The 24,245-nt window shown below is 45.8% G+C and overlaps 1 protein-coding gene and 1 long non-coding RNA gene across 3 annotated transcripts in view; one reads left to right on the top strand and one right to left on the bottom strand.

Moving 5' to 3' along the window:
- TRIM55 (tripartite motif containing 55) overlaps positions 1–11,363 on the bottom strand; it is a 144,104-nt gene extending 132,741 nt beyond the window's left edge. Inside the window, exons 1-2 of one of the 2 annotated variants that reach the window (XM_083187190.1) lie at positions 11,196–11,363; positions 7,933–8,114 (exon numbers count right to left, since the gene is read on the bottom strand). In XM_083187190.1, the coding sequence (XP_083043316.1) occupies positions 7,933–8,114; positions 11,196–11,363 (350 nt within the window). Of the gene's footprint in view, positions 1–284; positions 519–7,932; positions 8,115–11,195 lie in introns of those variants that run through there. The other variant, XM_083187191.1, reaches the window with a different exon arrangement.
- Positions 293–24,245, top strand: part of LOC146080201 (uncharacterized) — a 33,516-nt gene continuing 9,563 nt past the window's right edge. Inside the window, exons 1-2 of the long non-coding RNA XR_014474836.1 lie at positions 293–683; positions 17,200–17,332. This is a non-coding gene — a long non-coding RNA (uncharacterized LOC146080201). The remainder of the gene's footprint in view (positions 684–17,199; positions 17,333–24,245) is intronic.

Here is a 24,245-nt window from a genome sequence, read left to right as displayed (position 1 = left end):
ACATATTTCTTGTGTCCTACTGGTACAAGAAAATGCATCTAATGGTGCTCAATTAAGGGCAATTTAATGCTAGACTATAGTGTTTCGCTGAGCAAAGCCCAAAGAATTGTGGTAGCTGCTCAACGTCGCTCATTTTCTTGCACTCTTCTATGCAGGGCCGGATTTGTCACTAGGCCCGTGAGGCACGGGCCTAGGGGCGGCACCTATTAAGGGCGGCAGCTGTCAGACTTAGTCACTGACAGCTGCCGTCGAGCGGAACTGTCGGATACCATGTAATCAATTACCGCACGTCTAAGAAGGGGGCAACTTCTCCAATGTCTCCATGTCCCTCTAGCTCCATCGTCTCCATGTCCTTCTAGCTGCAGGAACTAAGGGCTCTAATAGGGCTGCTGCTGACCGCTAGTCACCGGCAGCAGGCCAGCAGCATGTTCAGCTCCAGTGTCCTGTGAGGGAGCGTGGTGAGAGCGAATGGAGAGGATGGGAGCACCGCGACTGAGCAATTAATGTGTGCACGCTCAGAGCCGGGGCGGGACTCTGGTTTAGCAGCGCTGACTCTGAGCACAGCGCGCACGGCCGGCCATCGGGCAGGAGAGTGGAGACATGCTGAGCTCCGTGATGTGCCCCAGCGGGTGACTGTCTGACTGACAGGCTGTGCGGCACCGTGGTATTCCAGCTGCTGTGAGGTGAGGAGCATTGAATGCTTCTGTGTGTACTGGATGGAGAGAGTGAATAAGGGGTAGGGGGGTGCAGGTGGGCAGGCAGATAGGCCTGCCATGAGGAGGAGAGGGAGACATGAATAGAGAGGATAGGGAGCTAATTGGAGGGGATAGGGAGCTGTCTGGTGCACAGTAGGGGTATGTAATCACACAGAAGGAGATTTGCCTGCCATAGTGACTGCCCTCAACTGTCTATCCCCCTTATCCCTCTATCCCTGACTGTCATTTCCTCTGACAAGTTTATCTTCCATTTTCACCTCATTTCTGACCACCGATCCCTCTGACAACCTTATCTTTCCTATTCACCTCCCTGACCATTGCTCCCTCCGATAACCTTTTCTTCCCTATTCCGCTTATTCCTGACAGTCGCTCTCTTTGACATTGTCTTTCAAATTAACCTTATCCCTGACCATCCCTCCCTCCGACAACCTTATCTTCCCTATTCATCTCATCCCTGACCTTTGCTCCGTCAGACAACCTTATCTATCCTATTCATCTCATCCCTGACCTTTGCTCCCTCAGACAACCTTATCTATCCTATTCATCTCATCTCTGATCGTCGCTCTCTCAGACAACCTTATCTTCCTTATTCACCTCATCCCTAATCGTTGCTCCCCCAGAAAACTTATTTTCCCTATTCAGCTTACCATGATTCCCTGAGATAGCTGTATCTTACCTAAACCCCTATCCGTAATCTTGACTACCTCCAACAACCTTATATCTCCATTAACTCCCCCAATCCGTGACTGTGCTTCCCTCTGACAATCTTACATTATTATCTATATACCCCCTTCTATAGCAGCTTCCCCATATCCCCAATCCCTTACCATGACTCCCTCTCACTATTGGCTACTGTGTATAGAGCATGCAGGGGCAGAGACATGTGAGCTGAGCTGCCAATCGCCGCACCGGAGCCCAGTGTGTTGTTCCACCCGCCTTCCCTCCACGGTCAGTCCAGACTAATGCCAGGGGGGGGGGGGGGGGGGGGGGCGGCTGAAAATGTTGTGCCTATGGGCGGCTTGACCCCTAAATCCAGCCCTGCTTCTATGGCCATGTTGGTGTCTGTAATGGGACAGTGGGGCTAAATAAGACTGGATTTCAAAGCACATTTTTTTCTCTAATGGACAAAACCATGTTGCACTGCAGGTGAGAGTTAGATTTGGGGTGAGAGTAACATGAGAGTTAGATTTGTGATCCAGTATGAATTAGACTGACAGCACTTCATGGACATTTAATAATATAATTGCTCCCCATAGAGTTGGATGTATGTATGTTTTTTAAAATTAAATATTAAATGTAAACTTACATTAGCTGATGCTGATTGACACTTAATAATAATGTGACACAGTTTAATTTATATATATATATATAATTTAGAAGCATGTAAGTATTATTAAAAGCAGATAAGAAGCAGAATCCTGATCCTTCTGTTCACCTTGCTCAGCAGTACAACTTCCAACAGTGATGGTAATGAGGAACATACATCAGGAGTGCATCAGGATAATTCAGGGTTCTCCCAGTGCCTGAGTTGGGAGATTGTCAAAATCCATCATATAGGAAATTCTTAATTCATTGATTCCGGCCCCCAAAAAGTTTGAATTCTTAACATGCTGGATACCATGGCAAAAACGCCGGACATTGAAGTCTGCTGATCAGATTGCCAAATGGAGGTTAAATTCAGCATTGGGAGTTGGTGAATCGGCACGCACATGTGTAGAAATTCTGTTACAGACTGTGGTCAACTAAAGAAAAACCTCCAAATAGTTTCCGGTACTGTTTGATAACACGGATGTGTCTGCACCACTGGGGTGCCCTAGGGACAATGAAATATCCAAATTTACCCTATGCTGTGCTATGCATGCTATCCATGTTAGGGATGGGACTGAATACATGTAAATGTGTATCAGACAATAGTTTAATGCTTTATCTACAGTGATTTCTTGCTGGTCCATGATGAAGATTCTTTCTCTTCCATCCTTGGTCATTAAGGCCGTCCAGATCTTCGGGATATCAAGGCTTTAGTGGTTTTAGTGATAACCAAGTTTCACACAGATAGTTAAATCAAAATGACCAAGGTACTAATTAAGTCCCTGTGATGAAACATGGATATCACTAAAACCTCTCTGGCTGGCCCAGGACTCCAGTCTCCACAGTCCCCCCACTGATGGAGGCTCTGCTGTTAGTGTGCCTTGAGGACCCCGGTTGGGCATGTTTACTCTCTAGATAGATCCACACAGGCAGGGTAGATGCTTTGTGTATGTGGTAATTAGGTCACATGACTTTTCTTATACTGACTTGCTTTGTAGTCACTATGCATCATGTGTTGGTTATTTGTCAAATCATCTTGTATATTATACACAGCCTTCTGTAACTCACAACAACTGTTCTTCTCACATTTCCTCACATAAGCAAATTTTGAATATCAGAAACCTTCTGTCTTTAATGCAGCTGACATTGTGGGGATGGCTACGTGTCCAGGCTGCACACATTACTGACAGCCAATGACTTATGCTATCCAAAACCTAATTCTGTTAAGGGATTTTTTCTTTAAATCTGCTGGTACTATTATAGGATATTTTTAAGATGCCACAAGGGTTCCACAGCGCCTAACAGAATACATAAATAAGCAAAAATAAGAAAACAACGACTTACAGTACAAGGCAATTTAGGACAAGAACATGGTAAATAAAGACAGCTGCATCATGGGACAGGACACTGAAATAATTATTAGGGTGGCAGAGACTTAGGCTTAGGTTTCATGCCCCAAAGACCAAGGGCGTACCCGCCTGCTCTATATGAATAGCATACCTCCCAATTGTATCAATTTTCATAGGCCAGTCCCGTTTTTTTTGGGACAGTCCTGCATCCAACCCTGCAGTTGGGGGGGGGGGGGGGGGGGGTAGGCAGATGGGAGTCCCCCCTGTGAGTTGCTGCTATGCTGAGCAGAGCATTGGTGAATGTAGATCAACATGTACAGTACAGTAGTGCATCCTGCCCAGGGAGGAACCATCCAATGAAGCTATAAGAGGGGTACCACATAGGTTGCTGCTGGCAGGGTATGCAGATAATAAAGGTATTACATGCAGCGGGGAGGGGGGGGGGTTGCAGGAAGAAAATATACAAGAAAGGAAAGGTAAAATAAAGGAGTGGGGGAATTATGCATAGGAACTAGGTGTGGACTTATTGTTAGGCTGCGTGGGGGGGGGGTGTAATTTATGGTTAGTCTGCAGTGAGGGAGAGTTACGGTTATGCATTTAGAATTGGGGACTGTAAAACTGGGGGGGGGGGGGGCGGTTAGGTGGTTGGGTTCAGGAGTTATGGTTAGTTAGGCTGCAGGGGAAAGGTTAGAGTTAAGCTGTGAAGAAGAAGGGTTAGGGGAGAGCCAGGGGGGAAGGTAAGTATACCTTGAATACTGATGGCAGGTTGCTGCCATCAGTATTCTAAGTGCTGACATCCCCATCTCAGCTCTGACCATCCATTTGTATCCCCCCCATGCACAATAATTCTCTCAATGTGATTTAATTGCTATTTTTATATACACAGGGAACAATAAACCTCACAAGAGGGGTACACCAAATCTTCAGGCCATATAATAGGCAGTCTTTGGTTGCAGTTATTTTATAGAGTGTATATAAGACCTCAGCCAACACGTGCTGTATAATGTAGTTGGTGTACAAAGCAAAACAAAGCATAAGCCAGCCTCTGCTCATCAGCGCTTGTATCGTAAAGTTGGATACAGAGAACAATGTATGGTGGGGATTGTGCTACAATTAAACTCGCAGAATGCATGATGGCTGGAAAAGATTTGACTAAATGGTACTTGTTTCCTAGCATGCCATATAGCCGCATACGATGCATGCGATGCAATACGATTTTTCAATGTATAAGCACCCTAATGGGTGCTTACAATGTAAAATGCACCCCCAATCCGATTTTTTTTTTGTATAAGCAGCCTAATGGGTGCTTACAATGTTAAATGCACCCCCACGCCACCCCCACTATCAACGCGAACCTGAAGCTTGGCGAGCGCATCGAGCCCGCTAGGGGAGGCGGTACGCGTCCTCCGACCTTTTCATACCCCCTCTATACATGTCGGCGTGGAGTTGACTTTAGATAGTGTGGCGAGCGCAGCGAGCCCCGCGAGGGGACACGTATTACTTTACATATATTCCGCGTCCCCTCGCTGCGCTCGCTGCGCTTCGGGCTCGGTGGCTCGCTGCGCTCACCACACTATCTAAAATCAATTATGAAGAGGTCGGAGGACGCATACCGCCGCCCCTCGTGCGCTCGCCATGCTTCGGGTTGGCGTTGATAGTGGGTGGGGCATTTAACATTGTAAGGACCCATTGTATGGCATACGATGCGATACGATTTTTTATTGTACAATATCGCATCACATTGTATACCATATTTCGTCTTATGGTATATGATGCAATGGGCACCGTGCTAGGAAAACAAGTACCGACTAAATTCTCAATAGACGTGACATGAGGTCAGGGTAAGCTTCATTACAATGTCTTCAGTGACCGAGAAATTGTTTAGAAACTGGAGGAGAGTTTGAATATTTAAAGGTATTTCACAGAACAGATGCAGCTACAGAGACCCATGGCAATGTCTTGCTATAAATAAATATATTTGAGATATCTACTGAAAGCTAGATTTCACAGTTCCTTTAGGATGCCTGTGAAAGAGGTTTGACCTTGGATCCAACTCAACGTTTAGTACTACAATGCAAATTTTTATTGCATGTATTGAAAAATCTGTCACATCAAGTTCCTTGCAAAAGATAACCAATTCTGTTATGTATAACAATGAATAGAATATTCTCTAATACCATACAGATAATTTGGAATTCAGCTGAGTTGATACTGTATATACAGTACTGTAAACTTCCCCCTGGCATCCAGGATAATTGCAGACTTTGCCTGGCTTATGTACAGTATGATCACAGGGCTGGACATTAGAATATATGGGTACAGTGTAATTGGATGACAGTATATAGTGTAGCTAACCAAGATCAGGGCAGCCGAGAGAAATGCCAGGCCCCGGTAAAATTTTGGGGCGTGGCCTAAGTGTGAGAGGTGTGGCCACCTCCCTCGCTTAGGCCACGCTCCCAAAATGTTTACAGGGGGTGAAAGAAAACACTAAAAACTCTAAACTCAGCAGCAGCACACACCTACAGCGTGTTCTGTGCTGACGGCAGACTCAGCATGAGCTATCATGCTGTCAGTAAGATGCTCATGCTGAACCTGCTATCAGCACAGCACATGCTGAAGGTGTGTGCTGCTACTGCTTCTGCCTGGGGGGGATGGAGGGGGAAGGGAGGAGTCAGACCAGGGCCCCTTCAGCAATCCTGGGCCCGGGTAATTAGTACCCACCCCCCACTCCTCTCGGCTGCCCTGACCAAGATATTGAGATGAGTGAAAACATGCAACATGTATTCCTATAATACACTGAATATGGGCCAGATAGCTTTGGAGAATTTACAGTAAGATATTGGTCCACCTCATGGGTTTGCTCTTCGGTTATCTGAGATGTTTGAGGGATGGTCTGATGGTAAGGGGAGTTGATTACACTTGATGAGACAGGTGGTCAAAAGTTATAACCTCGCAGTTTGGTGACATTGTGGAATGCAAGACGAATGGTTTTTTAAAGGGCCAATCATTTACAAAGCAAAACCATGAGTTGTAAATGATTGCCTCTTTAAAAAAAATGTTGGAGATCAGCCAGCATACCGCACGGCCAGCCGAATTTGGAGGCACATCCTATAAGCAAATATCATAGGGGTTTAAAGTGTGATTGCTTAAGCAATTGGGTGACTTCATCTGTAAAAATCAACAGGGCCATGGCATATTCATAGCAGAAGTATTGACTCCCTAGCTCTAAAAGAGAAAAGTACTTAGATGTAAGTTTTGAAGTACACGCCTGTATAGAACTAAGTTAGTTCTATTTAAGTGAGAGTATTGTGAGAGCTACTGACCTCCATACATCTGCAGTATATTGGGGCAATGCCCTATATTTAAAATTCCTGATCCCACAATCATGCCTGAAAATTGAATTGTGCATTTATAACATAGTTCAATCCTGCAATCCCCAACAAATCGCTGATCATTGATGGCTGAAGATTGAAGGTTTAAGGGGTATTCAATATGGGATTCCGACTGTCGGAACATCCCGACAGTCAGAATCCTGGGCCGTATTCGTCTGGACTGACGGTAACTCAACGGTCGGAATTCAATGGAGTCGAGTGTCTGAAAGTCTGTGGATAGGCGAAAAAAGACGCGGATTGTCAAAAAAAACGGCCAAGAACACGACAATGTGTGTCCGTTTTCGACATAACAGATCCGAATTTCAAAAAAGTAATATCTAACACCCTTCAATGATGTCGTTAACGGCAGCAATGAATAGGTGAGTGCTGATATTTTCCGGGAAATATTGCCACTTATTGCATACCCAACATAGGCCAATGGATCAGCGTTTCCGTCACGGTTCGGGAAATTGCCACATACTGTAGATGTATGCCAGTAGTTAATAAGTGATGTATTATACACATTCAGAGTCATACCTAACAATTATATATACAGTAGATATTATTATCATTTAGGGGGTTGTTCTGATTCACTCCTTCTGACAAATTCCTTATTAGATGGACAAAACCATGTGCACTACAGGGGGGGGGAAGAGACGTAAAATGTGCACAGAGAATTAGATTTGGTGGGGTTTTACTTCAAAGTGAGATCTATATTGCAGTGTAAAAATAAAGCAGACAGTATTTACCCTGCACAGAAACAAACCAACTCCCCCAACTCTAATTCTCTCTGCACATTTTACATCTGCAGTGCACATGGTTTTGTCCATCTAAGAAGGAATTTGCCAGAAAGAGTGAACCAGAATAACCAGTTGCATTTTTACCTATGGGCTGCAGCCCCCCCAGGTAAAATCCACCAATGCCTCTGCCTAAAGTGAAGCCAGATGCAGTCTGTGAAAAACCCCATGTCGACCTTTTGACTGTTGACCTAGACCATGTCGACCTAATGCCTGTGTCAACCTAATGACCCGTCGACCTAAAGCCATGTCGACCTAGAACCATCTCGACCTTGACCCATGTCGACCTAGAACCATGTCCATCTATCCCCATGTCGACCTAATGGTGTTGACCTAATGACTGTTGACCAACTTGCTGTAGACCAAATGATCCCATTCCAACTGTACTTACCTTGTAGATTTAGTTGATTCTTGTTTGTAAATATCAATTATATTTTCAACAAGTAGATTTCTCTGTAGTCCATACACCCCATGTCTGTCCAGTACTACCTCATGTCTGCAGGACGGGCAGCGGAATCGGCCTCCTGTAGCCACAGTATTTCCTCCCCGTGTCGGTAAATATGGATTGGAGGCCTGTTTAAGAGATGGCACAGTTATCATTATATGCAACTTACTAATATATTGTAGCTAAATTATTTCTTAACAATACCATCATCTGTGCATGTGAGGTGTACAGTATAATCGCACATGGCCATTGGTGAACATACATGCTACGATTATCTAACTGATCCGCCTGATATTAGCAGATTGGCCAGATAACTGCAGAGTGTATGCAGGCGGCTGATCAGTCAGACATGCCGGATCGTACAGCATGTCCCTCTAAATCAATATTTTCATAGTGTCATGTTGGCCGCATTGGGCAGTGTATGGCCTGCCATGGGCGATGGATGGACATTTTCCTTATTCACTCACATGGGAAGGAATGGTGAAATGACTTCTCCATGGGGGCGATATCGGGTGACATACATTGTGAGAGAACTCGCAATGTATGTCTTGGAGATCTGCAGTGTCAGATAAAAATGACAAAATAGCTAGAGTATATGGTAAAATTATTCAAATAATCAACACTAAATCAATGTATGGCAGGTATATTAGGCCGGATGTAATGAAGTCCGAGTTTGGTGGCCATGCGGGTTGCTGGCCAAACTCTGACTTTTTTTAAGGGGCAAAAATGTACAAGGCATGATTGACCCTTTAACAAAATATCGTCCGACATCCTGTACGGCCCTCAAACTCGGACTTCATTACATCCAGGCTATTACATATATATATTTTGTTAGCGGCACACTGTTGAGTCAGTAATTGTTTATTGGGTACAAAAAGAGACACTTTTTGGTGCATTCTTACAAAAAAATAGATATTCATTTTATCTGATCGGCATAAGTAACTGTATTTCCTTTAAGCTCAGTTGCGGAGACCTCTAGTGTATCCAATTATGGGGAGTATTCATTCCCATGTTGTGACTGTTGGGACCTCCCTATTCAATGTACTGCTGTAGAGTATTGGATTTGTCGGAAACGGCCGCAGATCCAACTTTAAAAAAAGTCGGATCTGACAGCCTTCAATGCTGTCTGTAATGATAGATTTGAACATTTGAATGGAATAAATTCTGGAGTCTCTTTATTATTAAGTTGAGAAAATACCTTTTTCTGTGTTTTCACCAGAGACTCTTTTTCTGAACTTTTATCAAAATAACTGGTTAAGACCAAGGGTGGCCAAGAGGTGGGAGTAGTTTTAATTACCCAGGCCCGAGCTTGATGGAGGGGCCCTGCTCTACCACCGCCCTGCCCCTGTTACCTTGAACCACCTTTCTTTCCAGCTTAGCATACACTTTATTGTCTATATTTTTTCAAAGGGGGAGTGACCACACCCCAAAATTAGACCACGCCTGCCAAAAGGCTAGAGAAATTCTAGATTTTTATGTTGCATCGTTGTACCTCAGTGCCTCTAGGTGTCTATGAGGACAAAGGTATGTTGCAATTTGGCAAGTCACAAGGTAACACAATCTTGAGATGGAGTTATCTTAATCCTGTCTATGTGGGACTGAAATGGCTTTGCAAGATCCCTTCCAGGTCAAAGGTCAGTGCCCATACTGCACGAACTACTATCCCGCTGTGCAGTAGAAAACCCTTGTAGGCAAGAAAGCAGAGATACAAATTTACGGTTTGCGCAGGGTCTACATATATAGGTCCCTATTATATATCCCTATTTTTGTTCCTGCATTTTCTCCACACTATTTATTTAACCTCGGGGGGAGAAAACCCGGGTTACCCCTTACGTTAGTTTTTCCTGACATTGCATTATCATTGTGATGGATAATATAGATCCTTTCACATAATCTATATTTATGTGCAACTCATGATTGCCATACTTTATGATGCTAAATGATACAAAATAACAGTTTGATCAAATAAATATTGTTAGAACTTTAATACAATATACTGTATTCTCATTGGACCAGTGTCAGTGTAGCATGGGAGTTCTGTGGACAGATCTCACCATTTTAATCAACTGCACATACATGTTGGAGCTCAGAATACAGGTGGCTAAATACACTCAGGTCACTGATCTGGCCAAGCTGCATGCAGCTCTGAACCAGGCCCAGTGTATTTAACACCTTTACAGACATTACATGCATATATTATAACGTCGGTCAGACCAACAGACCAATAATCTGTCACGCTCATAACATCCAACAGCCTGTCAGCATGTTGGATGATATTGCATGTTCTACAGACCGATAATTACAGCTTGGTCGCGGCAAAACACTGGTCAGAGCAATCAACCATCAACTGGACACTGTATGCACTGCTTAAGTACAATGAACACATGGGGCCAAATGTAAAAGGGTGTGAGAATCAGAAAGTGAGAGATTTTGGGAGAGTTTTCTCATTTTTTTAAAGCGGCAATCATTTTCACTGCAAAACCAGGTTGATTTTGGCACGGAATTGATTGCCGCTTTAAAAAAAAAAAAGAGAAAACTCTCTCAAAATCTCTCACTTTGTGATTCTTACACCCGCTTACATTTGGCCCATGGTTTAAGAATATTACAGCAGGTTTTATATATATTTTATTATAATTACAGTATACAGAGAGAGGAGTGGTCACTTGTCTTATAAAGCGAGCAAACATGAATTACTTCTATAGCATCAATACAAAAGTTATGTATTTAACATTTTTGAAGCATGCAAAAACAGCAAGTAAAGAAAAAACGAAAAAAAAATACATACAGTAGGTAAACTCCAGCATCTTCCATGCTCTGCTTGAAATGCGTTTATATGTTTATTAATTAAATAAATTAACCTTATTACAGCTCATGAAAATCTGTCAATATTACAAGTGAGGTGTTATATAAAATGCCATCATTGTATATTGAATGCATGATATACATGCAGGAAAAATGCATTAAATAAAGAAAAAATGGGGGAATACTTTAAATAGGGTACATTACAATAAACTGAATTACACCTGCATTATATATTTTAATGATTCAAATACAGAACATTGTGGGAAATGTTAAACACACAGCATATGTAAATAAAGATGTTTTTTTTTTAAAAAGTTGTTATAATAATAATAATAATAATAATTTATTATTATTATTATTATCATTATTATTTGTCTATAAAATTAACCGGCTTTTAAGAGGCTTACCTGGAAAATGTCACTGGCACATTTCCTACATAGATTATGCTGACAAGGAAGGATTACCACAGGCTTGGAAAACATTTCCAAACATATTGGACATATTAGTTGTTTCTCCAAGTTATCCATAGTTTGCTGCTCTTTGCTCAAGGACTGGTAAGCCAGAGAGGCGCTCATCTCCTAGTTATTCCAAGGCTAGTAAACGTTAGGAGAAATATGTTGCGCTGATCAGTTTCCGGGTTTGCTCCCTTCAAACAATTCCTGGACTTGAGTGATCAAATGTCCTGTTGGTTTCCTCAGCTGGATAACATTGTTTAACGGATTGCTTGAAAAGAGTTCAAGCTGTTTTTAGTAGCACTTAGTCACATGTTGCCATACTGCTCTGTCCATATATGAAAGTGACACGAGGACAGAGTCAGACAGGTGTTGAATCCCAGGGATATCAGCTCCACATTCCACTCTGTGGGAATAGGGAGGGCCGGAGCAAGTGGGTAGAGAGACATCTGGAGATAGATGACAGCTGTCACTAAATGTGTCTTTGCTTGCTCTCAGCTGAGCAGTGACAAAGTGTTTCTAAATGTAGAACAGTAGATTCTTTAGCAGGGTATTCAGCGTAAGTTGCTGGTTTTGCCTGCTCTTGGGGCCTGATGCTGCAACAGGGTGCACTTTTAGATGTATCCCCGCGCGGCGCCATTGTCCAGCAATTAATATCCACCATGCCGGATAAATCTAGTAATATTGCTGGGCAATATCACTGTGCACTAAATGATCGTAGCATGTGAGTTCTGTGGACAGATCTCACCTTTTTAATCAATCTAGCATTGCTCTGAACGCTCAGCAAATCTCCCCATGTGTAGGCCCCAGTGGCAAATGCAGGATTTTTAGAGGGGGGTTTCCAAATGTAATCCACTCTCTCGCACTCCGCAGCGCATTGGAGTAAGTACGCGAGTCTGAGGGAGCGGTAACAGCCCGAAAAATTGGTCTTTTAATACACTGGATACAGTATGGAATAATACAGTGTTGATATTTAACAGTACAGATGGTCTATAGCAGGGCTGGGCAATTGCGGCCCTCCAGATGTTGAGGAACTACACATCCCAGCATGCCTTGCATCAGTTTCAGTATGGCCACACAGCAAAACTAATGCAAAGCATCCTGGGATGTGTAGTTCCTCAACATCTGGAGGGCCGCAATTGCCCAGCCCTGGTCTATAGTATAGGCTCTTTCAAACATTTAAATAAGACAAGTGGTCAGGAAAATTTTAAGCATATAATAAATAAATACAGAAACATAATAGAACCAGTACTGCACTTTCTAAGCTCACGATCTCCCACTTCATGGTAAGGTTTCTGTCTCTTCCTCCTGGCAGCTGCTCTCTGGTCCATTGCAATGTTAGAGGGCTCAGATCCACACATACAGTAAATGTGTTATAAGAAGCTTGGCATGTGCAGCAGCTCTGCTCTGTGCCTTATTGTCAAAATTTAAGGCACTTGACAAGAGGAGGGGGTTTCCGGGCAACCAGAACACCCCCCTCCCCCATGTGTTTGCCTATAGGCCCCATTACATATATATATTAAGATTCTTATTACATTTCTAAGAAGAAGAATGGAAGGATGAATAGCCCTGATTATTGGTTTTTTTTTTTGGGGTGGGGGGTGTTTCTGGTGGTTAGGTCACATTGCTATTGGCTGGTTAGTAATAAGGGCGGGTATTTTTAGACTTTGCACCTCTTGCATTATTTCCCTGTTTCCCTGACTTCCCATCCTCCCTTCCCTATTGTGTCTTGTGCGCTGGTTTTTATGCCGATGGGAAAAATCTTCAGTTCAGGAACCAGATTGCTACAATACCCCCGCCGCCGTCTCCCCTCGCAACCATGCAAGGGGATGTGTCCCGAAAACACATCCCATCACATGTGCCCGCTGCCAGAGAAATCAATTGATGGTCATCGACCATCGAATGATTTCTCCTGGGCTCGCAAATATAAGTCAGTGGAGACTGACTTATACTGTATTTGTGGGCATCCAGACAAAGAAAGGGTCGGGCAGCTGATGTCATGTGACGTCAGCCGCCAGCTCCTGGCACTCTGCGTCCCACCCGAATTCCCATGGGAACGCCCAACATTTTCATTGGGAAACCTATGAAACGCTGGGCGAGACCCGAGTCTGCCACCCCACACCCACGGCCGCATAGCTACATGCAAATGGCTCGGTGACTATGCAAGATGACAAAGCGGTTCACCTAAAAACTCTGCACATGCGCATAAGACATTATGCTCATGCGCAGTAGGAAAACATTGGTGTCCGTCCGTCCCCCCCGTGAAAACTGATTAGGAACGGAAAGGGCCCTGGAAATATTTGTAAAAGTGGCCTAACATGGGCAGCACCTGGGGTGTAAGGTGTGGCATGTGGCCATGAGAACAGCGCCCCCTGTCCCAAGAATTGCCAGAGAATGGGCATGTCTAGCATCAAGGATGAATTTAAAAAGAAACATATGGGGCACATAAGGTACTTGTGTATTATCACGGCGCCCACTAAGCAAATTGCTTATTGGGCTATTCTGCGTAGGAAAATCGCAATGCATCGCAACACATGCGTTTTTTTGCGTGCGATTGCATGTGATGCAATTTTCCTATGTAATTTATTCACTGCTCTCTGCCCCGCGGGTGCGATGCGATCACACCGCATGCAAAATCGCATGCGATTTTATAGCTTGAGATGCCATTTACTTTACTATACACTTCTATGCGATGCAATGGGATTTAGCACCCCCCCCCCCACTATCCACGCCACCCCATGTGCAGCGAGCCCCCCAAGGGGAAGCTGAACGTGTCCTCCCGACCTTTTCATACCCCCACTATCCACGTTGCCATGGAGTTGATTTTATATAATGTGGCGAGCGCAGTGAGCCCCGCGAGGTGACGCGGAATACATGTAATTTAATCCGCGTCCCCTTGCTTGGCGGCTGCGCCCGCCACGCTTCGGGCTCGGTGGCTTGCTGCACTCGCCACACTATATAAAATCAACTCCACACCGACGTGTATAGTGGGGGCATAAAAAGGTCGGGAGGACGCGTTCCGTGTGCGCTCACCACGCTTCGGGGTGTCGTGAATAGTGGGGGTGGGGGGGGTGTGCTAAATCCCATTGCATCGCATAGAAGTGTATAGTAAAGTAAATGGCATCTCAAGCTATAAAATCGCAGGCAATGGCATGCGATTTTGCGCGCGGTGCGACCGCATGCGATTCGATTGCAGTGAATAAATTACATAGGGGCATCGCATTGCATGCGATCACATCGCACGCAAAGAACCGCATGCAATGCAATTTTCCTATGGTGCCGTACATATGCAAATTGGGCGCCGTGCTACTACACAAGTACCACACATTATGTTATATACTTATAGAATTAGTCAAACTATATAATTCTTTCCAAAAATTTATTTTTCCACGGTACTTGTGTATTATCAGGGTGCCCGATGTAATGTAAATCGTATACGATATAGCATCCGATTTATTTTTGGCCGATTCGATCTGCGATTCAATTTAGCGGCCGATTTGCGGCCGATTTTCTGCAGATTTTTGGCCGATTTTCGTCCATTTCCTGCCGATTTGCATGCTATTCCATCCTTGCACACCCCCAGGTACTATGCGATGGTATGCAATGCAATGTGATTTTCGGGAAAATGCTGTGATTTTCGGGAAAATGCCCCTGATTGTACAATTAAATATCGCATAGCATTGCATGCCAGCAAGTGGCATGCAATGCGATTCGCAATGTTAAATGCACCCCCATTGTCAACGACACCCCCACTATCAATGCCAACGCGTTCTCCAGGACTGGCGCTTCCCACTCAGCAGCTCCTGCAAAGCAGGGAGGCGCCATATTGAAAAGGTGCTGTCTCCCTCCCTGCTCTGCTAAAGCTGCCTCAGCCCTCACTGTCACTGCCTCCTGCACGCCGCCCGCAGCGCCTGTCTGACACCGAGGGGGGGGGGCAGCAGGATAAAGAGTTTCTCCCTGCACTGCGAGTGCACACAGCCTGCAAGCCGCCCGCAGTGCCTGTCTGACAGCGGACCGCAGTATGGAGAGGCAGGGCAGCTCCTTGCACCGCGCACATGCTGTCCTCCTCCTGTGACCTGCCCCCTCTTCCTCACAGACACTTACACTGAAGCATGTAGCGCTGTCTGTGAATGCCTGGATGACATGTTATGTCCGGATCCACCCCCTACCCATTGCTCCTTGCGCCTGTCAGCTGTCAATCAAATGACGAACAGGCAGCATCGCCGCCCTTCCTTCCCTCTTCTCAATGTGCTGTGCTAGTGCCATTGCCAGTCCTCAGCACTCCGCCCCCTCTATTTCCTCCCCTCTTCTTCCATCTCCTCTTTCTCTCCCCTCCTTTCCCCCTCAGTCACGAGAGGGGTGTAATGGCGTCCTCAGCATCCTGACTACGCAGATAGAAGAGGAGGGACTACACAAGAGTTAAACATCAAAAGAACAGTGAGCCTCTTATTATACATGTTTATAACAAATGTTTTAATAATTGTAGATTTTTTTTTATATTAATTTAGACACTTTTTAAATAATGGGCTGGGTTATGTGCCTAAAGGTGGCCATACACACTGCAATAGCAGTGTGCGATGCAATGTGCGCTCCTGCAGGCATCGCACAGTACAAAAAGTATGTGCTGCACATACTTCTTGTACTGCTTTCGGATCGCATCGCACACACATTGCATGCATGCTGTGCGATGCAATCTAGCCAATAATGTATGCAATTCTCGCAGCGTGTATGGGCACCTTTGGTGCCTGCAACATTTTGCAGACACAGCACTGAGATGGTGTATGCATACATGTACATGCACCCGAGATCCTCCATAGGATCGCATGTTGCATACGCTCCCACAATCGGGCTGCAGCTTGTTGCAATGGCAATGTGAAAGGGCGCAAAATTTATGGTTTGCAGGAGGGCACCGGACACCCTAGCACCGGCCCTGGCGTCCTCCAACCTTTTCATACCCCCACTCTCCACGTCGGCGTGGAGTCGATCTTAGATAGTGTGGCGAGCGCAGCGAGCCACTGAGCCCGAAGCGTGGCGCGAGCAGCGAGCCCCGCGGATTACTTTACATGTATTCCACGGGCCCCTCGATTTTTGCATGCGATTTTCGTCTGATTTTCGGCCGATTTCGCGGGCGCTCTGATAATACACAAGTACCTTTTCCACTTATTACACCAACCATATTCCAATCACAGGCCCCCAGCTCAACAGGGATATTCTCTGTGGCCAATCCCCACCTATGTGTGTGTCTGGCCTCCTGTAATCTATTGTTACTATTATAGTATTTGCAACAGATATAGGTATTATTGTGTAATATCTACATATATTTAAGTCATACTTGCCTACTTTTGAAAACTAGTTTCAGGGAGATTATAGTTGGTAGTAGAATATTGCGATGCACCCCATTGAGGGGGTGTGTCATGCTCCACCTAAAGGTTGTGTCTAGTACCATATATGGAGAAATTGTGAAAAGAGATTGTGAATGCGGCCCCTAGATGCGCCGGTGTGTACTGCTACATCTGAGAGGAGTCTTTTAAAATGATTTGTATCCAAATGTAGATGAGCCCCAACTGAGTTAGTAAGAGCTACTATACTTGGTAAAGTGCTGGGAAATGGTGCTGATGATTCAATGTAAATGTATCTATCTCTCATTCCTTTTTTCCCCAAAAATGTAACAGTGTAATGTGGTCTAGGTGACATGAGGAAGATTGATAGACTAATGAGGGAGAGAGGAAGATTGCTGCTATTTCAGGGAGTCTCCTTCAGAATGCAGGAGGGTAGGCAACTATGATAAGTTAATTATACATCCATATTGTTTTGGGGGAGATGAATGTGAACACAGATGATTTTAAATAATCTTCATTACAGACAAGTGTGATTTACAAACTGATTAGTTTCACAGCAGGGTCAAATAACAAAGTATGCTCCAACATAAGGAAACCTTCCATGTAATTTGTTTCTTTAGGCGTTCTATAGAGACTTGGAAGAGGATTTACCCAGATGGTTCCAGTACTTACTTTATCTAGATCTCAAGTATCAAACAGCCAACATCAGCGGTCGTTTTATAGCCCTGCAGAGACTGTGCAGAATACTATCTGGTAAATAGATAGGAAATGCCGAAATAAGGATTGTGATAAATGGTCACTAACTTACCAATTATCCGCTAGAGAGAAAGTTTACATTTAACTGCAAATGAGGAACAGTGGTCACAGAGGGTCACAGAAAACACTTCTGACCAATCATATTTAATATGTAATAGCAAGAGATGCATACTGCTGTCAGGCTTTCCTAATTTTTAGGGTTAGGAAAACATGGACCCTAAAATATCCCTTTTATTATACTGATCTACTGTAGAGTACACATGTACACATGGCATTATTCCATACATTTGATAATATTCTCAATGTCTGTTTTTGTTCTCTGGGCCTAAGAAGGTAATATTTATTAAAATAGGATATTTTATCAGCAGATAATTACATTTTAACAAAATTTCATTAAAAAAATGTTACGATAGGTATTGAACGGCACGGGTGTACATCTAGACAGTACAGTGCATGACATGCTTAGAGGAGATGCACCTGCCCAGGTAAGATGAGTCCCCAAATAAAGCACATATATGCAGTGGCGGCTCTTACTTCGGTGGAGGAGAGGGGCTGCCATGATGCCGATGCCACCGCTGCTGGTCCCCGCCGCCGCCTCTGCCACCTGCTTGTCCCGATCACCGTCACAGAACCGGTGCATGCGCAGTAGCCTCTTCGGTACTGTGCATGCGCTGGCCCCAGACTCTATGCGGCTGCTTCGGGAGCAGACCCGTAGAATCGTATTGACAGTCCCGGGTCCGGCACATGCACAGTAACGTCCGTGGTACTGTGCATGCGCAGAACCTGTTTTTAGGGGCTGTGTTAGGAGCCGTGTTGTCGGCCCCCATGCACGGCAGACAGGTCACGGAGTGTGTGCCCCGGCTTTTTCTAGGCAGCAGGACGTAAGCGCACTTCCGGGCCCAAACTTCCAGCTGCCGTTGCTAGGCAGCCGGGATGCATCCCTGCTCTGTACTCCCTGCTGCCGCAGTGGTTGCCTAGGCGACGGGGATGCCAGCCAGCTGCGGGCTAGCGGGAGAGTTAGCCTTCAGCTGCACGTTAATTAATTAATTATGGGCAAGTCCGCAGACTGGGATTGGACCATGCCCCTTTATAGTTGCCACACTGAGAGCAGGCAGACGCCGGATATAGAGTTTGTGTAAGGATCTATCCTTACTCCTCTGTTATATGTCTGGTCCCCCTGTGGAATCCTGCTAGTGGTAACCTTCACAGGTCAGTGCCGTCTTTCCCATTAGGCACGATGGGCAGTTGCCCGGGGCCCTAGGACCTAGGGGCCCCCGGCCCAGCCCAATGGGAAAGATGGTGGCCGGGGTCCGGGAATCCGCTCACCCTCGCTGGGGGATCCGGGCAGGGGGATCAGGGCGGTGGCGGTAGCTAGAAGCCTGATTCGGCGAAGCTCTATTTGCCGGCGGGGCGGGAAGCGCTGTTGCATTTGAATAGACTGGCCGGACGCTGATTGGCTGAATTCAGAAAACCAGCATCCGGCCAGTCTTTGAAAAGGCAACAGCGCTTCCCAACCCGCCGGCAAATAGCGCTTCACCTCCTAGCTAGCAGTGAATTTAATTTCGGGGGTCCGTGTGCCGGGGTTCTGATCACCCTCACTGGGTGATCCGGCAGGGGGATCAGGGCATCGGTGGCGGTAGCTAGGAGCCCGAAGCGGCGAAGCGCTATTTGCCGGCAGGGGGGGGCGAGAAGCGGTGCTGCATTTAAAATGACTGGCTGAATGCTGATTGGCTGAATTCAGCCAATCAGCATCCAGCCAGTCTTTTCAAATTCAACAGCGCTTCCCGCCCCCGCCGACAAATAGTGCTTCGCCGCTTCGGGCTCCTAGCTACCGCCACCGCCGCCCTGATCCCCTTCCCCAGCGAGGATGGTCGGATCCCCGCCACCCGGCCACCATCTTTCCCATTAGCGATATTTGCCGGTGGGGCGGGAAACGCTGCTGCATTTGAAAAGACTGGCCGAACGCTGATTGGCTGAATTCAGCCAATCAGCGTCTGGCCAGTCTTTTCAAATGCAACAGCGCTTCCCGCCCCGCCAGTTAATAGCGCTTTGCCACTTCAGGGCAGGCTCCTAGCTACCGCCGCTGCCCTGATCCCGCTGCCCGGATCCCCCAGCGAAGATGATCGGATCCCCGGCCGCCGAAAGCTGACTGGCTGCTGCACGGAGCCAGAGAGGTGAGGGTTGGGGAGGTGACTGTGGGCTCCTGGGCAAACTAATTTGGGGGGGGGGGTCCAGTGAACTAGGTTGCCCAGGGGCCCTTCCTAATGTTAAGACGGGAAGGGGCCCTTCCTAATGTTAGGTATTTAGACAGTTAACCTGTTAGTTGCTGTGCTCCCAGTCTGTCTACCCTGATAGTATATTTAACGTTTACTAGTATTCCTATTAGAACCTCTTGCTGCAGTCCTCCCTTCAGTGACATCTTTGCCCGGAATACCTGCATTCTTTTATACCCTGTTGTGGTCTGTCCATTCTCTGTCACATTCACTTACCCCGTGTACCTAGTCCTCTGTGTGGTTAGGGTTAGTTAGGTTTCTTGCACCTTGTCCCTCACTGGTAGCTCGCCTGCATCATGGAGGGTTAAGCTTACACTGCCACCTTCCAATAAGAAGTCTCTGCCAGTCACAGTGAAGCCAGTGCCGTCTCACAGACTGCATTTGGCTTCACACAGTGGCAGATTTTACCTGGGAGGGCTGCAGCCCTGCAGCCAAGGGCGTAACTACTATAGGTGCAAGGGGTGCAGCTGCAATGGCACCCAGAGCTGCAAGGGGCCCATCTTTGCTGATTAAGTAATATGTTTTACATATATTTATCACCATCAGTTGCTAAATAGGGGGCATTTACAAACTTTTGCTATGGGGCCTATGAATATCTAGTTATGCCCCTGCCTGCAGCCCATAGGTAAAAACCGTCACAGCGTACTGTGTATGTGATATGTAGATGCAAAGATGCATTGCCTGTGAGCAATTGCACAGTGGTGGAACAAGTTAGGGTCAAACTTTGGAAGAAGAGGTGACTAGAATGCATAGGCTGCCTAATATACAGCTATAAAGATGTCAGTAGTGTTGGTTGCTGGTTTGTATATATATATATATATATATATATATATATATATATATATATATAGACATTGTAGGGGCTCTGCACACACTAAATTAACTGATATTAATAAATAGTGGAGATTTAGTTCATGAATTGATCAATGCATTTAAGCCTGCAGCCCCATTCACGGGACCCCACTTTTCTGCATGCCCGTATCGGGACGTGTATGGGGGGCATAAGACTAATTAAAAAAAAAAAATGTAATTAGTCTTATTGTGGTCACATTCTCTCATGCACCCTGTTTTAACCTATATTGCATAGCAGGGGCTGGCTGGCAACTTTTAACCTGGGGGGCAAGTCTAGAGCACTGGCCCATAAGTAGCGCATAAGTGGCCCATAAGTAGCACATTGTTAAATGCAGGTTTTTATTTTAAAAAATTAAAAGCCTAATATATGATGCAGGGGGACTAGTGACACTACCCCCTGGCCTAGCACATTATTGTCATGTGGCTCCAGGTTAACTGAGATTTTGCGCAAGTGCAGAAGCTCCGATTGTGGCAGCCGAGGTTTTGTATGTATCAGCCCGGCTTTGTAGGAGAATGGCCACTGAGAGGGGTGCGGGACATGGCACACTGAAAATTTGCCTGGCTTCCCACCATCCCACTCCGCCCCTGCCACAGGCTACTCACCTGCATAAAAAATAGAAGAGGACACCACTGGCTGTTCTCCTGCATAAATAACGATCTGGACACCACAGGCTGCTCTCCTGCATAAATAAATAACAGGACACCACAGGCTGCTCTCCTGCATATATAAAGAACAGGACACCACAGGCTGCTCTCCTGCATAAATAAATAACAGGACACCACAGGCAGCTCTCCTGCATAAATAAATAACAGGACGCCACAGGCTGCTCTCCTGCATATGAAAAGAACAGGACACCACAGTCTGCTCTCCTGCATAAATAAATAACAGGACACCACAGGCTGCTCTCCTGCATATATAAATAACAGGACACCACAGGCTGCTCTCCTGCATAAATAAAGAACAGGACACCACAGACTGCACCCCTGCGTAAAAGACAGGACACCATAGGCTGCTCCCCCTGTATAATAATAATGCCATGATGCCACAGGCTGCTCCCCCTGTATAATAATAATGCCATGATGCCACAGGCTGCTCCCCCTGTATAATAATTTGTGTCATGGCATTACTATTATTATATTATACAGAGGGAGCAGCCTGTGGTGTCATGGCATTATTATTATTATACAGGGGGAGCAGCCTGTGGTGTCATGCCATTATTATTATTATACAGAGGGAGCAGCCTGTGGTGTCATGGCATAATGCAGTATTATAATGCACAGGCTGCTCCCGCTGTATAATAATAATAATGCAAAGACACCACAGGCTGCTCCCGCTGTATAATATAACAATTGTAATGCCATGACACAAATTATTATACAGGGGGAGCAGCCTGTGGCGTCATTGCATTATTATTATACAGAGGGAGCAGCCTGTGGTGTCATGGCATTACTTTTATATTATACAGGGGGAGCAGCCTGTGGTGTCATGGCATTATTATTATACAGAGGGAGCAGCCTGTGGTGTCATGGCATAATGCCATGACACCACAGGCTGCTCCCCCTGTACAATAATAATGACACCACAGGCTGCTCCCCCTGTATAATATAAAAGTAATGCCATGACACCACAGGCTGCTCCCCCTGTATAATATTTTGTGTCATGGCATTACTATTATTAATAGTAATGCCATGACACAAATTATTATACAGGGGGAGCAGCCTGTGGTGTCATTGCATTATTATTAATATACATGAAACAGCAGATATGTCGTTTTAGGTGTTTAATGTTAACTTACTGTTTTATCCCTCAGGCAGCTCCTCCTGTCCTGCTGCGAATTTCAATTCCCCTCTCTGTGACCTCCTGAAGTGGCCCCCACGACTTGTCCTGCGGCCCCGGCCTTCCTCCAGTCTCTGCAGACGCGTGGGTGGGAGGCGTCATCGTCATGACGTCCCCACCCAGCGTCTGCCACTGCCGCCGGGGATAAGAGGGAACAGGCTGCCGGGGCCCTCCTCCACGTAGCCGTGGAGGCCGGCGGCCATGTTCCTGTGGCTGGAGACATCATTTAAAAGACCACAGGAACATGGCCGCCGGCAGTGAAAAAAAAAACGGTAAGGCGGCCTCGGACACGGCCGCGGCGGCGCGGCCCGCAGCACACCAGCCAGAGCGGCCTGGGGGGCAGATGGCACCCTGCCCCCCGGCCCAGCCCGCCCCTGTTGTATAGCTTATGTTAACTATTTCCCTAGATGATTAGTGACAGGTGTGTTGGTAACTGCTCACATATAAAAGCATAGTCTGCTGTGAGCTTTAGACCAGATAGCATGCCTGGAATCAAGCATTAATGTCATAGCTATGGGTATTGTAACCATTTTGAGTGATAATGTTAGGACCTTCAGAAAAGTGGGGTCCCGTGAAGGGGGCTGCAGGATTAAATGCATTGATCAATTCATGAAGTAAATCTCCACTATTTATTAATATCAGTTAATTTAGTGTGTGCAGAGCCCCTACAATGTCTGTTTAAACAATGTGGTCACAAGCCATAGGGCACACCAAAACTAGGAAAGGTGAGTGCCGATGCTTAGTATATATATATATATATATATATATATATATATATGGGGACGGGGGGCGGCGGCACTCGGCAAATGAAGAGACAGCAAGACAGGGTTTTTGAAAACCGACGTTTCAAGGTCCTTAGACCTTTTTATCACCTTGATAAAAAGGTCTAAGGACCTTGAAACCTCGGTTTTCAAAACCCTGTCTTGCTGTCTCTTCATTTGCCGAGTGCCGCCGCCCCCTGTCCCCATATCTATATAGGAGACGCATCTGCACCCCCTATCTGGAAGGCACCAGCCATTGCTCGGGGCTCTACTCATAGCCCAGTACAGCACATTATCCAGGAGTGCCACCTAAGGAACCCATATATATATATATATATATATATATATATATATAACAATTGGTGTCCGGCACTCTGTTACCAAAATGTAACTTGCTGGGGTGCCATCTCGATTTCCCTGGTGAGGGGATCCATATAGATGCGTGTAAGAGAGTCACTCCGCAGACTTGCTTCAATATAAAATTCCTTTATTGACGGCGTCAATAAAGGAATTTTATATTGAAGCAAGTCTGCAGAGTGACTCTCTTACACGCATCTATATATATATATATAATGTTATAGTTGTAGACCGCACTCTCACTGGGGGAGGTAAAGCCAACGGTGGGGTGTCCTGTGAAGGGGTGCAGAGGGTACTCCGAACTCCAATGGACAGAAAGTGGTTTCTCTAAACTAGAGACACAGGCACTCGCCACTTTATCCAAAAAACAGTCAAGTTTTTGATAAAAATCAAATAGTGTTTTTATTCACAAGATGAGTAGACAGGTCAAAGGGATAACATCACCATGCTCCGACGTTTCGGTCCGTACATAATGGACCTTTATCAAGGAGCCTAAGTAAGCACAAAAACAATGTAAACAGCCCAAAAAGTGCCAGTACAAATTTAAGTGCTTAAACATGGTGTGGACATAGAAAAACTTACGGTACAGGTGAGTCAATGGAGGAATCAACAAGGTACAGGTGCGCTGCATGCAAACCAGCATGGAGCAGTGGTAGACATCCACTGAAGGAGCTGTGCTGGCCTGGTTTAAATAGCACAAAGCCGGAAGTCTATTTGCGCTGGGTCCCGCCGTTTCTGCCGGATGACGTCACATCCTGTGTGACGCGACCCGGAAGTGAGCGGCTGGAATGGACCGCAGGGTGATGCGCAAGCCAGTGCCGGATGTCCGG

Source organism: Crinia signifera, chromosome 5, assembly GCF_055691185.1.
Source record: "Crinia signifera chromosome 5, ASM5569118v1, whole genome shotgun sequence".
Taxonomy (NCBI): Eukaryota; Metazoa; Chordata; class Amphibia; order Anura; family Myobatrachidae; genus Crinia; species Crinia signifera.
This window is presented reverse-complemented; position numbering and strand designations above follow the sequence as displayed.